The 12,357-nt window shown below is 55.5% G+C and overlaps 1 protein-coding gene across 8 annotated transcripts in view; it reads left to right on the top strand.

Moving 5' to 3' along the window:
- Dgkz (diacylglycerol kinase zeta) overlaps positions 1-12,357 on the top strand; it is a 42,129-nt gene that overhangs the window by 18,792 nt on the left and 10,980 nt on the right. For 3 of the 8 annotated variants that reach the window (XM_016002822.3, XM_076570040.1, XM_076570042.1), the window contains exons 2-4: positions 11,291-11,399; positions 11,742-11,837; positions 12,102-12,176. In XM_016002822.3, the coding sequence (XP_015858308.2) occupies positions 11,291-11,399; positions 11,742-11,837; positions 12,102-12,176 (280 nt within the window). Of the gene's footprint in view, positions 1-5,418; positions 5,524-8,272; positions 11,000-11,290; positions 11,400-11,741; positions 11,838-12,098; positions 12,177-12,357 lie in introns of those variants that run through there. The other 5 variants (XM_016002821.3, XM_016002823.3, XM_076570041.1 and 2 more) reach the window with 3 other exon arrangements.

Raw genomic sequence — 12,357 nt, 5'->3', positions numbered from 1 at the left:
CGGGTGAAGCTCCGCAGCCTGAGCTTGTAGAGCTGGTCAGAGGCACGTGGTGGCCGGCTGCCTTTGCTCTGACCGACTTCTTGCTTTAGCAGTGGGAAGAGCCTTGGGTAGCCTGCGTGGGGGCCTGGGGACCAGGTGGGCGCCTGGGAGCTGAGAGCTCTCAGGGGGTCTTTGACACGAGAGTGGAGGCTTCTTTCTAGACTAGAAGCCACCACCCACTGCGTGTTCTCTAAGGCTTTCCTTATGAAACCCAGACAGTGGGACTGGAACCCACAAAGTCACAAGGTGAAGGTGGTCAGTGAGGTTAGGGGGCTGTGTTGGATATTTTCAGACTGGGCCAGAGGGGTCAGAGGTTGTGAGAGGTGAAATTTTGAATGTAAGTCGGGGGTCCATCTCCTAGCAGATGGGGAATTGGAATTTGCTGCAGACATGTGAGAAGGCAGGCACAGGGCAACAAAAGAGCCTCATTGGGAGAGCTGGAGGAAGACACATTGGCATTCCTGTAAGGGATCAGTCTCAGGGCTGCCTGTGAAACACAAGGTTTGTCTACCCAGTGCCAGCAGCAGCCTCAGGAGCTGGCCAGCCAGCCTAAAGCCATCTCTGCCAGCCTGACCAGAGCTAAGGAGGAACCATTCGCTAGCCCCTGTTCACTCAAGGTCCCAGTTCTGTAGTCTTGGGGGATGCAGCCTAGCAGGTCAGTGCTGCTGGCCCCCGAGAACCAGGCGCGGGTCTGAGTGTGGGAGCAGCTGCCCCCCCTCCTCCAGGAGAAGGTCCTGGGGAAAGCTTTCTGCAGAGGGCAGAGCCAGTGTGTGAGCCAACGCTTCAAGGTAAGCAGGAAAAGCAGAGCTTGAGTTCAGCAAGCGGAGGGGCCTGGTTCCCACTGTAGACTCCATCATATAGGTGCCAGGCATAAAGGGATTTGTCTGTGTGCCAGGAGCAACCGGAAGTGGCAAACAGGCTCGCCAGTGTGGAACTGCCGGGTTTTGTTGAAGTTCTGCCGCTGGTCGGCGTTTGCCTCACTCCCCCATCTGTGAGGTGAGGATAGACCCTGAGGATGAGTAGTGCCAACTGTGAAGTCAGTCAGCATTAATAGGATGAGATCTGCTTCATCTGGTATGGTAGTGACTGCCTGTAATCCCTAACACTTGGGAGGTGGAGGCAGGAGGATCAGAAGTTCAAGGTCATCCTGTGCTGCATGAGACACCGTCTCAAATAAGTAAATAAACCATCAATAGCCAAGTGAAGTATGTATTTGTTAAACATATAAAAAATAGGAAAATGGGCCAAAGAGATGGCTCAGGGGTTAAAGGTGCTGCCAAGCTGATGACCTGAGCTCCCGCCCCAGAACTCATACGGTAGGAGAGCCAGCTCTGGAAAGTGTTCTCTGACCTTTACATGTGCATTATGGCATGATGACGTGGTGTACCCACACACATTCATGTGAGGGTTTGTGTGCGCTCACACACACACAAAATAAAATGTTCAAAGGAAAAGGAGGAAAGCTGTGGCTGCCAGGCCCAGGTCCTCGTCAGCTATATTGGGGAGCAGTCGTGAGAAGTGAGCGCTTCCGAGTGATTGGTGGGGGTGGGGAGGGCACACGGCAGGCACTGAAGAGGAAACCCAAGGACCCGGTGGCCATTCCTTCCTGCTTCTCAGGAGTCTAGCAGAGCCAGACCCTGAGGTGGACCCACAACATGAGGGCAGAAGCTGGCGACATTCCACCAAGGAATTCATTTGGGGTCCTGGCCTAGCCCCTGAGCATCTGGGCATCCCCTCCTCCCCTGCGGTCTCTGTTTTATAAGGAAAGCTACAGAGAATGTGGGGTAAGCCATGGCTTCCGAACCCGGAAAGGGGCCGCCAGCTGTCACTTACAGATCTCTTGAAGAGGAGCGGAAGATGGCCGCCAAAACAAAGGCTGTCGCCATTCTCTCGTGCCCAAACAAAGAGAAGTGGCCTGGGCCTGTGGCCAGCCCTTGGTGGGGTACCCAGGAGGAAGCGCTTCCCATCCCTGAAGGCTCTGACCCCTCCCCCACGGAATTCCCTATTCCTTCCTCCTGATGGGATCCACAGTGAAGAGCTCCCTGCCACACACACACACACACACACACACACACACACACACACACACACACGTGCAGGACACACCACACCCAGACACACTCACTAGCCCCAACCCCCGGGAGCTGGTTGCCCGGTGGAGGAATAAGACTTGAGAAAGATAGGTCATCCAGGGTTTCTGTGGCTAAAGAATCAGATGGGTGGGCAGCTGGAGTGGAGTGGCTGGCTGGGCAGCTGTGAGCAGGTGGCCTCTGTGACCAGGGAGGGGAAGGAAGGGGGGCCAGTGCTCAGGGCAAGGTGTGTCAGGTGTAGGGACACAGCAGCACTGCAGGTCGGCTCCGTTATAGTTAGGGTCTGTGTCACCTGGGGAGTTACACCATGGCGTAGAGTCCACTCCGAGTCAGTGCGTCTCTGAGTGTGGGCTGCAGACTGCGGACGGACGGACGGACGGACGGACGGACGGGGCGATTGTCAGGCCCTGTTCACGGTGCTGCTGTCAGCAGGGCAGAGAGAGCAAGCATTCACAGCGAGGCCCTGCTGCGCACTAATGTCTAGAAGACAGCTGAGAGAATCGACGGGGAGATAGCTAGCTCAGTTGATAGAACGCGTACCCATCATGCCCAAAGCTCTAGATTTCGTTCACAGCACTCCATAAGCCAGGTGTGGTGGGGGGCACAGCTCTGTGATCACAGCCTTCAGAAGGTGGCCACAGAGGACCTTGAGGATCGTCTGGGCTGTGTGAGACTGGGGAGGGGGTGGAATGGAGAGTGATTGGAATGCTAGGTGCTCTAATCCCAGCATTGAGGAGAATGAAACTGGAGAATGGTGTTTAAGACCAGCCTGAGCTAACAGCAGTAGATCGAGACCCTGGTGTGTATATGTGTCTTTTTAGTGTTTCGGCTAGTGGCTAGCTCACTCTTTTTTTTCTCCTTTCTTTTTTTGAGGCTGGGTCTCTCTATGTAGCCCTGGCTGTCCTAGAACTCACTGTGTAGACCAGGCTGGCCTTGAACAGAGATCTGTTTGCCCCGCCCCCTGAGTGCTGGGATTAAAGGTGTGCGCCTCTACACCTGGCCTGCAAGTGGCCCCTTCAGTACTGAGCAGCTCTCAGAAAAACCAGTCGGACTCAAGTTGTCCTGAGGACATTTCCCCAAATACCAGTGAAGTGAGCCTGAGCCTGTGGCTTCAGAAAATGGTATCAGCATTTGTTGCCAATAAGAAACTCTGAGTGGCTGGGAGGTGGTGGCACACGCCTTTAATCCCAGCACTCAGGAGGCAGAGCCAGGAGAGATCTCTGTGAGTTCGAGGCCAGCCTGATCTCCAGAGCGAGATCCAGGACAGGTACCAAAACTACACAGAGAAACCCTATCTGGAGAAAAAAAGAAGAAGGAAAGAAAAAAAGTAACTCTGAGTTTTGAGCAGGGCCTCAGAATTTTGGAAACTTTGTATCTACCTTCTGGTGGAGGGAGGGGCTTCCCAGGACCGGAAACAGTTGAGAGCAATGAAAACAGCCAAGGTGATGTTCTTTTGATGTTCTGTGAGGGAATGTGTCAACCTTTGGAAGATCAGCAAAGCTCAGTACCACGGTAGTCTCCACTGACCAACACTGGCTGTTACAAAATGCAATATAGCCCTATAGCAGTGTGAGCCTGTGCATCTATTCAAGAGGCTGAGGCAGGCGTTCACTTGAACCCAGGAGTGCCAGACCACCCTGAGATACCTAATGAGACCCCTATCTCAAAAACAGCTAACTCCTCACCCCCGAAAAAGAAAAACCAAAGCCTTGCAAGATAAAATTTCGGGTTCAGAGGTGTGGTGGTGATGCACACACATCTTTAATCTTAGCACGTGGGAGGCAAAGGCAGGTGGATCTCTTAGTTTGAGGTCAGCCTACTCTAAAGAGCGAGTTCCAGGACAGCTAGAACTACACAGAGAAACTCTGTCTCAAACAAAAACAAAACCAAAACAAACAAAAAGAAATACCACTTGTCATATTTTCAAGTGATGCCATGAAAGAATAGCCATAATTACCTGGAAGCTTGGTGTGCTGGCCCTTCCTTTTCTAACTCCACATGGCTAGGTGAGGCACATTTCTTCATGTTCCTTCACCAGAACAACCCATGGTGACTCGTGCAGGGTGAGGTGAATGCTTCATAGGAACCAGCTGCTGCCAGAAAACCAGACACAGGTTTGCAGAGACGTGAAATAAGCCAGCAAGATGGCTCAGCAGCGAAAGCCCTTGCCCGCCTCCATATACTCTGTGGCACTCGCAAATACACACCAAACAAATATATATATACATACATATATATATATATATATATATATATATATATATATATATATATATATATATATATATTGGCTTTAGAAACAGGGTTTCTCTGGGTAGTTACGGTGCCTGTCCCGCATCTTACTCTGTAGACCAGGCTGGCCTCGAACTCACAGAGACCAGTGCTGGGATTAAAGGCACTCGCCACCACCACCCGGCCAGTAATTATTCTTTTAAGAGTAGAAAGTGGTTCTGGATTCAAGAAGCTTGATAGCTGCCATTCCCTAGTGAGCCATGGCAGGAACATGAGCTGGGGGAGCTGGGGTGTTGGCATACCAGGTTGTGATACCAGGTTGTGACACCAGCTGACCTCTCCTAAACACTCTTTAGCTGCCACGGATGGACTCCGGCACTCAGAAAGACTCCTGGCCCCCTTGACAGGGCCAGAAGATCCAGGCTCTGGAGGCCCAGCTCAGCTGCTCCTGAGACGGAGTCGCGGGCTGCCGGAGCCTCAGGTGCACCATCTGTTCAGCAGGGACAGTAAGCCTCCCGCTCAGGGGAATCACCAGCCTCCTGGCTAATAAGGCGGGTGAGAAAAGGCTGCCTAAGTTGTGAAGTGCTCCATAGATAATTATTTCTGTGGTTGTTTTTTCTGGAACCAGTGTGCTTAGCTGCTCGAGACCCCATAAAAACCTGTCCCGTGGACATAGGAAGACAGTAAGTGATTGTCTTAGGGGCGCCACTCCTACCCTTCTGAATACCTTGTCTCCCTTCTCCAGACCAGTGGGGGCTGGCCTGCTACTGGAGGAGAGTGTATTGATGCTGTCACTCAGCCTGGCTTGGGACTTGGGGAAGAGGTTCCAGGAGGCCAGGCTCCTGCACCGGTTGGCGTGCACCGCCCGCCCACCCACCACCGCCTGCCGCCTGCCTGCTGGAGGGCCAGGAGCCACCACTGGGAGAGGAAGTGCAGTCGGTTACCAATTGGGCTATTTTCATAACGGCTGTCTCCGGCTTGGGGGAGGAGGGTGGTGAGGGGGAGGGGCAGAGGAGCAGCCACTGCAGCTAGCTCTCCAAACTAGGACTTGCTCGGCAGAGTCCGGCAGCCGGAGCAAACCGGAGCAAGAGCCAAGGCGCCTGGGACCCCAGCCCCTACCTGCTTGTCCACCTCTCGCCTGCTGCCCTGCCTTCCAGATCAGGTCAAAGTGGGACTCCCTCTCTCCCTCCCCTCCTGCTCCCTCCTAAGACTCTCTGGGTGGATCTGGGGAGGGTAGATCAGGGTAGGACCAGGCACCCCCCCCCCCCAGATGAGGGCCTCCCCCATCGGATGGAAAAGGAACAGGGTCTGGAGAGCGCACCAAGCCCCGATCAGAACCGGCTGATTGGCTGTTTAGCCCCGCTCCAGTCCTGGCCCACCTGTTCACGTGTGTTGTCCTTGTTTTGTTTGGGCAGAGTCTCTTTAGTGAGGAGACCTGGTAAAGTCAGCACCCTGCCTGACCAGCCCGGGCAAGCCTAGGTGACGACAGGCTACCCTGATAGCTTTCTCTCTTCCCCCGACCCTGGGGTTGTGGGAGCCAACAACCAGGGGTGGCCTCTGGCAAGCAGTCCCCCTGACCCAGGCAGGCCCTCATCCTGGGACTTGTAGAGTCTAGGTGCCCTACCCCAGGCCCAGCCTTCATGGAGCAGGTCTGTAGGACCCTTCCCATGGCATGACACAGCCGCTGTGCAGGACCCAACTGGTGTCCCGCACAGGTTCCTCTGGAGGCAGGGGCTTCCCTGAGGACCAGCCCATTGCCAAGTGCAGAGGGCACTCCTCAGGAGGGGCAGACACCCAGGTGGCGTGGCTACGGGACTTTGTTCCTCCTGTGGTGAGTGGTGGCCACGCTGGGTACTCCTGCTTCCTTTTCTGGGTTCCCACCCCCACTGTGGGCAGAGACAAACCTCAGGAGGTGGCACGACCATAGGCCCTGGGGTTCTGCCATGTTCCAGGTCTGCCAAGTAGCATCAGGTGCTTTATGTGCATCGTGTAACAGAATGTCCCTTATGCTAGCCTTTGAAGTTGCGTGGTGTGAACCCATCTCGCACATGGGAGCGTGGGTTTGGAATGGCTAGTTGATCTGCTGAAGGGCATGGTGGTGGATGCTAGGTTATTTATTTATTTACGGACACGCCTTATGTAGCCTAGGCTGACATTGAACTTGCTGTGTAGTCCAGGATGACCTTGCCTCCTGCCTCTGCTCCCAAGTGCCAGTCCATAGTGCTTGTTCTTTTTACTTGGAGCTGGCATCAGTTGTGAAATGGTCTGGCTAGGAGGCCAGCACCCCTTCCTAGCTGGGCCCCATTAACCCCACAGGCGACGGCCTTAGCTCTGCTGCTGCATCTCTGCTCACCAAGGGCACGTGGCCTGGTATCGCCATACCTGTTGTTCATGGCATCCCTCGCTCTCCCATGGACCTGTCCTCATCAGGGCCCTAGGGGTCAGGTGGAGATTAGGGGGGCCCTCTGAGCCATTTGTATGCTGTCCTTCCTGAGTGTAGCTGGCTGCTCTAGACAAAACCAGGCAGCCTGGGGGCAACCATTTTGCTCTGCTGTTGGTGTGAGAATCTTCTGGGGCCTCCCCATGACCTTTACCTGTACTTGCGTGGTGTGTGGAGGTGACAGGGTATGAGGTGAGAAGAATGGCCTTTCAGAACTGAACCGTGGGAGAACCCCAGGCCCAAACAGGGCTTCTTTTATTTGCTTTTTTGTTTTGTTTTGTAATTAAATCAATCAGGATGGGGTCACACTGTGAAGCTCTGACTGTCTTGGAACTTGCTTTGGTGACCAGGCTGGCCTCAAACTCACAGAGATCCACCTGCTCTGCTTCTGAAGTACTGGGATTAGAGGTGTGCACCACCGGGCTGAGCTTTATTATTATTATTATTACTTCTTTTTAATACAGTTATACACTAGCCCAGTGTAATTCACTGTGTAGCCCAGGTTGGCTTCAAATTTACAGCAGTCTTCCTGTCTCAGCCTTCAAAGTGCTGGGATAATAGGCAGGAACTGCCAGGCCCAGCCCAGGCTAGGCCTCTGATCAGATCCTGGAACAGCCTCTGCAGAGATCGGAAGTGGGGGATCAGGCAATCTCTGGCCAGCAGACCAAAGTTTCTATAGAGATGAGATGCACAGGAAACATGGGACCAACCAGCGGAGGGGGCCGTGGAAGCCAGTGGTGTTTGGGAGTGGTAGTGTCCAGCAGGGGAGCTCGTCCTAAGAAGTAAAGCAATCTGAACAGTCTTCTTAGACAGACAGGGAAACTGAGGTCCATGGTACAAGGCCATTTGCACTGACTTGGCTCCGCTGGGAGGCTGCACCCAGGGGCAGCCGAGGAAACATTTGTTACAAGTGTGTCTTGGAGCGCTCGGCAGGCAGGTGTGGGTTCGGTATAAGCGGCCATGCATCCTAACAAGAGCGGCTTCCTTCTTGTCTTGTCATGCAGGTCGGGGACAGCAGGGAGGGCCCAGAGAGCATAGCAGCACCTCCCCCACACTGACTGTGGCCTTTGTTTTCTGGGTGACACTAGCATCAGGCGGTGTGATGTGTCCGGTGACTAATCTCCCCCAGGCTGGGCAGCTGTCCCCGTGGGCCTGAGCAGAGCGGTGGGGAAAGCTGACACCCTAGGGGAGGCCTGGCAAGCAAGGGCCCTGGCAGCATCAGGCAAGCAGGCCTGCAGCTTCCTCTTCCTGGGACAGAAAGTGGACCCTAACTCCAGTAGCCTTGGGCACGGGACCTGGACTTTGCCACTGGCTGGTTGTGTGACTCTGGGCATGCTCCTACCACTGTGAACCTCATCCTTATCTGTATAATAAATCTGTGGGTCGGTCGTGCTTCCTTGGGCTATGGTAGGATCAGTGAGCGGGCAGAGGACTTACCCAAGGCCTCTCACAGAGTAGGTGCTGCTGGCTGGATAGGATGGGTGTTAAGATTATGGCCCTTTCTCTAACCCATGTCACCTCCATCCCGGGGTCCAAGAGGGCCTTGTACTCTAGCCGTACCTGGGGACAGATCCATCTGCTCTATACTATCTGCCTGGGGGCTTTGTGTATGCTGCCCTTTTGTGCCTTAGATTCCTCATTGGGCACTCAGTGTGCGTGCGTGCGTGCGTGTGTGTGTGTGTGTGTGTGTGTGTGTGTGTGTGTGTGCGCGCGCACGTGCATAGTGGACTCGTGTTAGCTGGATGGCCCCGACTTCGGCAGGAAACCAGCCCTCTTCTACCAGGGTCTGCTTTTAGGTTTCTGGAACTCACCTCCTGTCCAGTCTCCATGCTGCTTTCCCAGCACAGCTAACCCCCTGCTCACTGACTGCAGGAGCTCTGTCCCCGGGGCCCACTTCCTTCTCCTTACACCCTAGACTGGCCCTGAAGCTACCTGCCCAAGACCCGTGGCAAGGATAGATGGAGGATTGAGATCAGGTGCTACATAGATTAGGTGGGACTGTGCTCCCAGCCTGTCCTTCCTGTTGCTCATTGATGGTTAAGGCACCCCATCCCTGCTCTGGGCTTCAGCCAGGCCCCATAGGCAGGAATTGTCTGTTCTCGTTCGTGGTTGTGATTTGTCCCGTGGCTGTGACTTAGGCCTCCATGACTGCTCTTTGGAGCTATCACCCTCAACTGACGGAGGCTTCCTGCCATTCCTCAGGTGTAGGAGAGGTGAGAGCAGAGGAAGCTGACCCCAGTGGCCTGGGAAGGAGGAGAGAACAGGGAGTAGGTAAAGGGAGAGGGCCTCTGGAGGGCTTGCATGGCTGTATGGGTCATCTCAAGCTTAGGATTATGAGCCTGAGGCTTCAAGCCTTGGAGTCTGGGGACAGTGTGGTGCACTGGGTCCCTACAGGAAGGTTTAAGGGATTTTTCAGGCATCACACCTTGGGCTATCTCTGCTCTTTAGAAAGGTGAGACAGAGCCACTCAGTACCAGGAAGTTCTCAGAGATGTATACACATGGCATCCAGAATTCAGAAGGCTTTTTCTTTTTCTTTCTTTCTTTCTTTCTTTCTTTCTTTCTTTCTTTCTTTCTTTCTTTCTTTCTTTCTTTCTTTCTTTTTTCTTTTTTCTTTTCTTTTTTTGGTGTTTTGGTTTTTTGAGACAGAGTTTCTCTGTGTAGTTTTGGTGCCTTTCCTGGAACTCACTCTGTAGACCAGGCTGGCCTCGAACTCACAGAGATCCACCTGCCTCTGCCCCCCCCCCCTAGTGCTGGGATTAAAGGCGAGAGCCACCACTGCCAGGCAGACGGCCTTTCTTTTAGCCTAAGCCTCTTACTGTATCCCCCAAGTTAAGACAAAAGCACTCTTTCCTGGGGGTGGTGAGGACATGTCTTTCCAGCTCTCTAAAGCCTGGTTTCCCGGTGTCTAAACCCAAAGTTGGGGCTGAGTGTAGGGACTTCATCAGGACTGAGCTCCCTTGATCCCTTGCAGAGAGCCTGGGTCTTTTTTTTTTTTTTTTTTTTTTCCTTAGTTGCACTGTATCCCAGGAGAGGAACCCAGCCTGGTCCATGTTGGGGCGAAAGGAGGGCCGGATGAGCGGGAACGCTCCAGGGCCCTACAGTCTCCCTAGGCAGAGTCTGATCCCCAGGCTGCCTTTTGTTTTCATTTCTGGCGGGGTAGATGAGGACCCTTTAGACGCAAGTCTCTGTTGGCTCTAGTGCCTGGGCAGGTGAAGCCCGTCTCCCAAAAACTCCTGGGGTAGATTTGAGGAATCCTAGCTGAGAACAGGATCTGCTCTCCAGTAGCCGTAGGCCTGAGTTCCCTGCTCTTCCTGGTCCCTGCAAGCACTTTAATGGAGGCCACAGTGTCCTCATCCCTCGCACGGAAGTGTCCCTTGTTTGCTGGTGGGGCCCAGGTGGGCTTCAGCTTAGCCCAGCTCCTGACACTCTGAGTCTGTATGCCCAACAGCCCCTGGCATGGAGACCTTCTTTAGGAGGCATTTCCAACGGAAGGCACCAGGTCCTGGAGAGAGGCTGCAGCGGTCCAGTGGTGTGGGGCTGCCCACAGGCAAGGCTCGACGCCGCTCCCCTGCAGGGCAGGCCTCCTCCTCACTGGCCCAGAGGCGCCGCTCCAGTGCACAGCTCCAGGGCTGTTTCCCCAGATGCGGGGTGGGCACCCAAGCCAGCCGCAGGCGGTCCAGCACCGCGCCCCCTGCCTGCAATCCTCGCTTTATGGTGGATATGGTGCCCACCTCACAGCCTGCCACTGCTGGGGCCCAGCTTCTGGGTACACCCCTGCTGTTGGCTGGGCTCATGGGCATGAAGGAGGAGGAGGAGGAAGGGGCCCAGGAGGGAGATGAGACAGCCAGGGCAACAAGTGATGCCAAACCAGGTACCAGGACACCAAGGCCCTCCTCACACCAGGGCACCTGGCCATTGCTCCCCGTGCCCCGCTGCCTACGCAGAGCGTCCTCCCACCTGCTCCCCGCTGACGTGGTGTATGGCCAGACTCTCTGGGGCCTGCATGGGCACTATCGTCGCCTCAGCCAGCGGTGGCCGTCAGGCCAGCACCCGGGGCTTGGGGGCCGAAGCCAAAGAGCCTCGGGCACTGCAGCAGGCCCCACGATCCCTGCCCGTGTGCGCCCACTGTCTCGCAGACGCCAGGTAGCTCTAAGGCGGAAGTCAGCTGGACCCCAGCCCTGGAACACCCTGCTTATGTAGGTATAGCAGGTCAGCAGGGCGTGTGGTGTAGCCTCCCTCCATGGGGTCTAGCTCAGGAAGGGCTGAGAAGCCCTGCCTAGCCTGGGGTGGCCCCCTCGGAAGCAGCTCTGGGCTGCGCTGGAAGAAGGGCCTGGAGAGGAGTCTCAGGGCATCTGAGCTTCTGTGGGTCTCGCCGTCCCGTACTGTGTGCAAAGTCCCGGGTGGCGGGTTTTCTGGGTAGCGGGAAGGAAGTAGAGTCGGCAAGCTCTCAGCCGGCCCCGGGGCTTCAGCTGTCTTCCTTTCTGTAGGAAAGCCATCACCAAGTCAGGCCTCCAGCACCTGGCACCCCCTCCTCCCACGTCTGGGGCCCCGTGTGGTGAATCTGAGCGGCAGATCCGGAGCACTGTGGACTGGAGTGTGAGTATTTGTGCACTAGGCAGGGCAGGAAGCCCCAACACTACTCGGTGCCAGTCCCTGCTGGGTTTGGATCCTGCTGAGCAGTCAGGACCCAGGGCTTGTGGGCAGCTGGGAGAGAAGCCCCCATGTCTGGGCAGACTTCCAAGGGCGAGGCAGCAGCCTTTGAGCCAGGCTTAGAGCAGTTTAGAAACCGAGAGGAGAGCAGCTTGTGGTGGCTGTAGCGGGCTTGTTTTGGGAGGTGGGTGATGGGTAGGGTCCCGCCTGCGGCGGCGGCGGCGGCGGCGGCGGCGGCGGCGGCGGCGGCGGCAGGTAAACACTGAGCCTGCTCATCCCACGGGTTAGGAGTCAGCAGCCTATGGGGAGCACATCTGGTTTGAGACCAACGTGTCCGGTGACTTCTGCTATGTCGGGGAGCAGTACTGCGTAGCGAAGATGCTGGTGAGTGAGCTTGGGACCTGCTGCCCCCTGGTGGTGTCGTGGATCTAGACCTGTGGGCAACCGCCGCAGCCTCGGTGGGCACTGCTCTCACCTGGTTGCGCTTGCCCCGGGCTGCTCCAGGGTGAGGGGAAGGGGTCTTGTCTGGTGACAGGTGCTGGGACTGGAACCCCACCCATAGAGCATGCTCTTTGCTCGGCCTGAGGTGGTATTTAGGGCTGAGTTACCTGGTGCCTCAGGGCCTCCCCTCTTTCTGTCCTGCAGCAGAAGTCAGTGCCCAGAAGAAAGTGTGCAGCCTGTAAGATTGTGGTGCACACCCCATGCATTGAGCAGCTGGAGAAGGTGCGTGCAGCTCCTGAGCCTTTGTGCCCACCCCTTGGGATGCTGAAGCTCTGTTGATCACACACACACACACACACACACACACACACACACACACACACACACGATCTCCATGCACGTACATCCCTTTTCCACAAGCATAGCTTGCCTGGATGACCCAGAGAGCCCCATAGCAAAGGCC

This window comes from Peromyscus maniculatus, chromosome 4 (genome assembly GCF_049852395.1).
Source record: "Peromyscus maniculatus bairdii isolate BWxNUB_F1_BW_parent chromosome 4, HU_Pman_BW_mat_3.1, whole genome shotgun sequence".
In the NCBI taxonomy this organism is placed as follows: domain Eukaryota; kingdom Metazoa; phylum Chordata; class Mammalia; order Rodentia; family Cricetidae; genus Peromyscus; species Peromyscus maniculatus.
The sequence above is the reverse complement of the archived record's forward strand: the minus strand, read 5'-3'. Positions and strand labels throughout refer to the sequence as shown.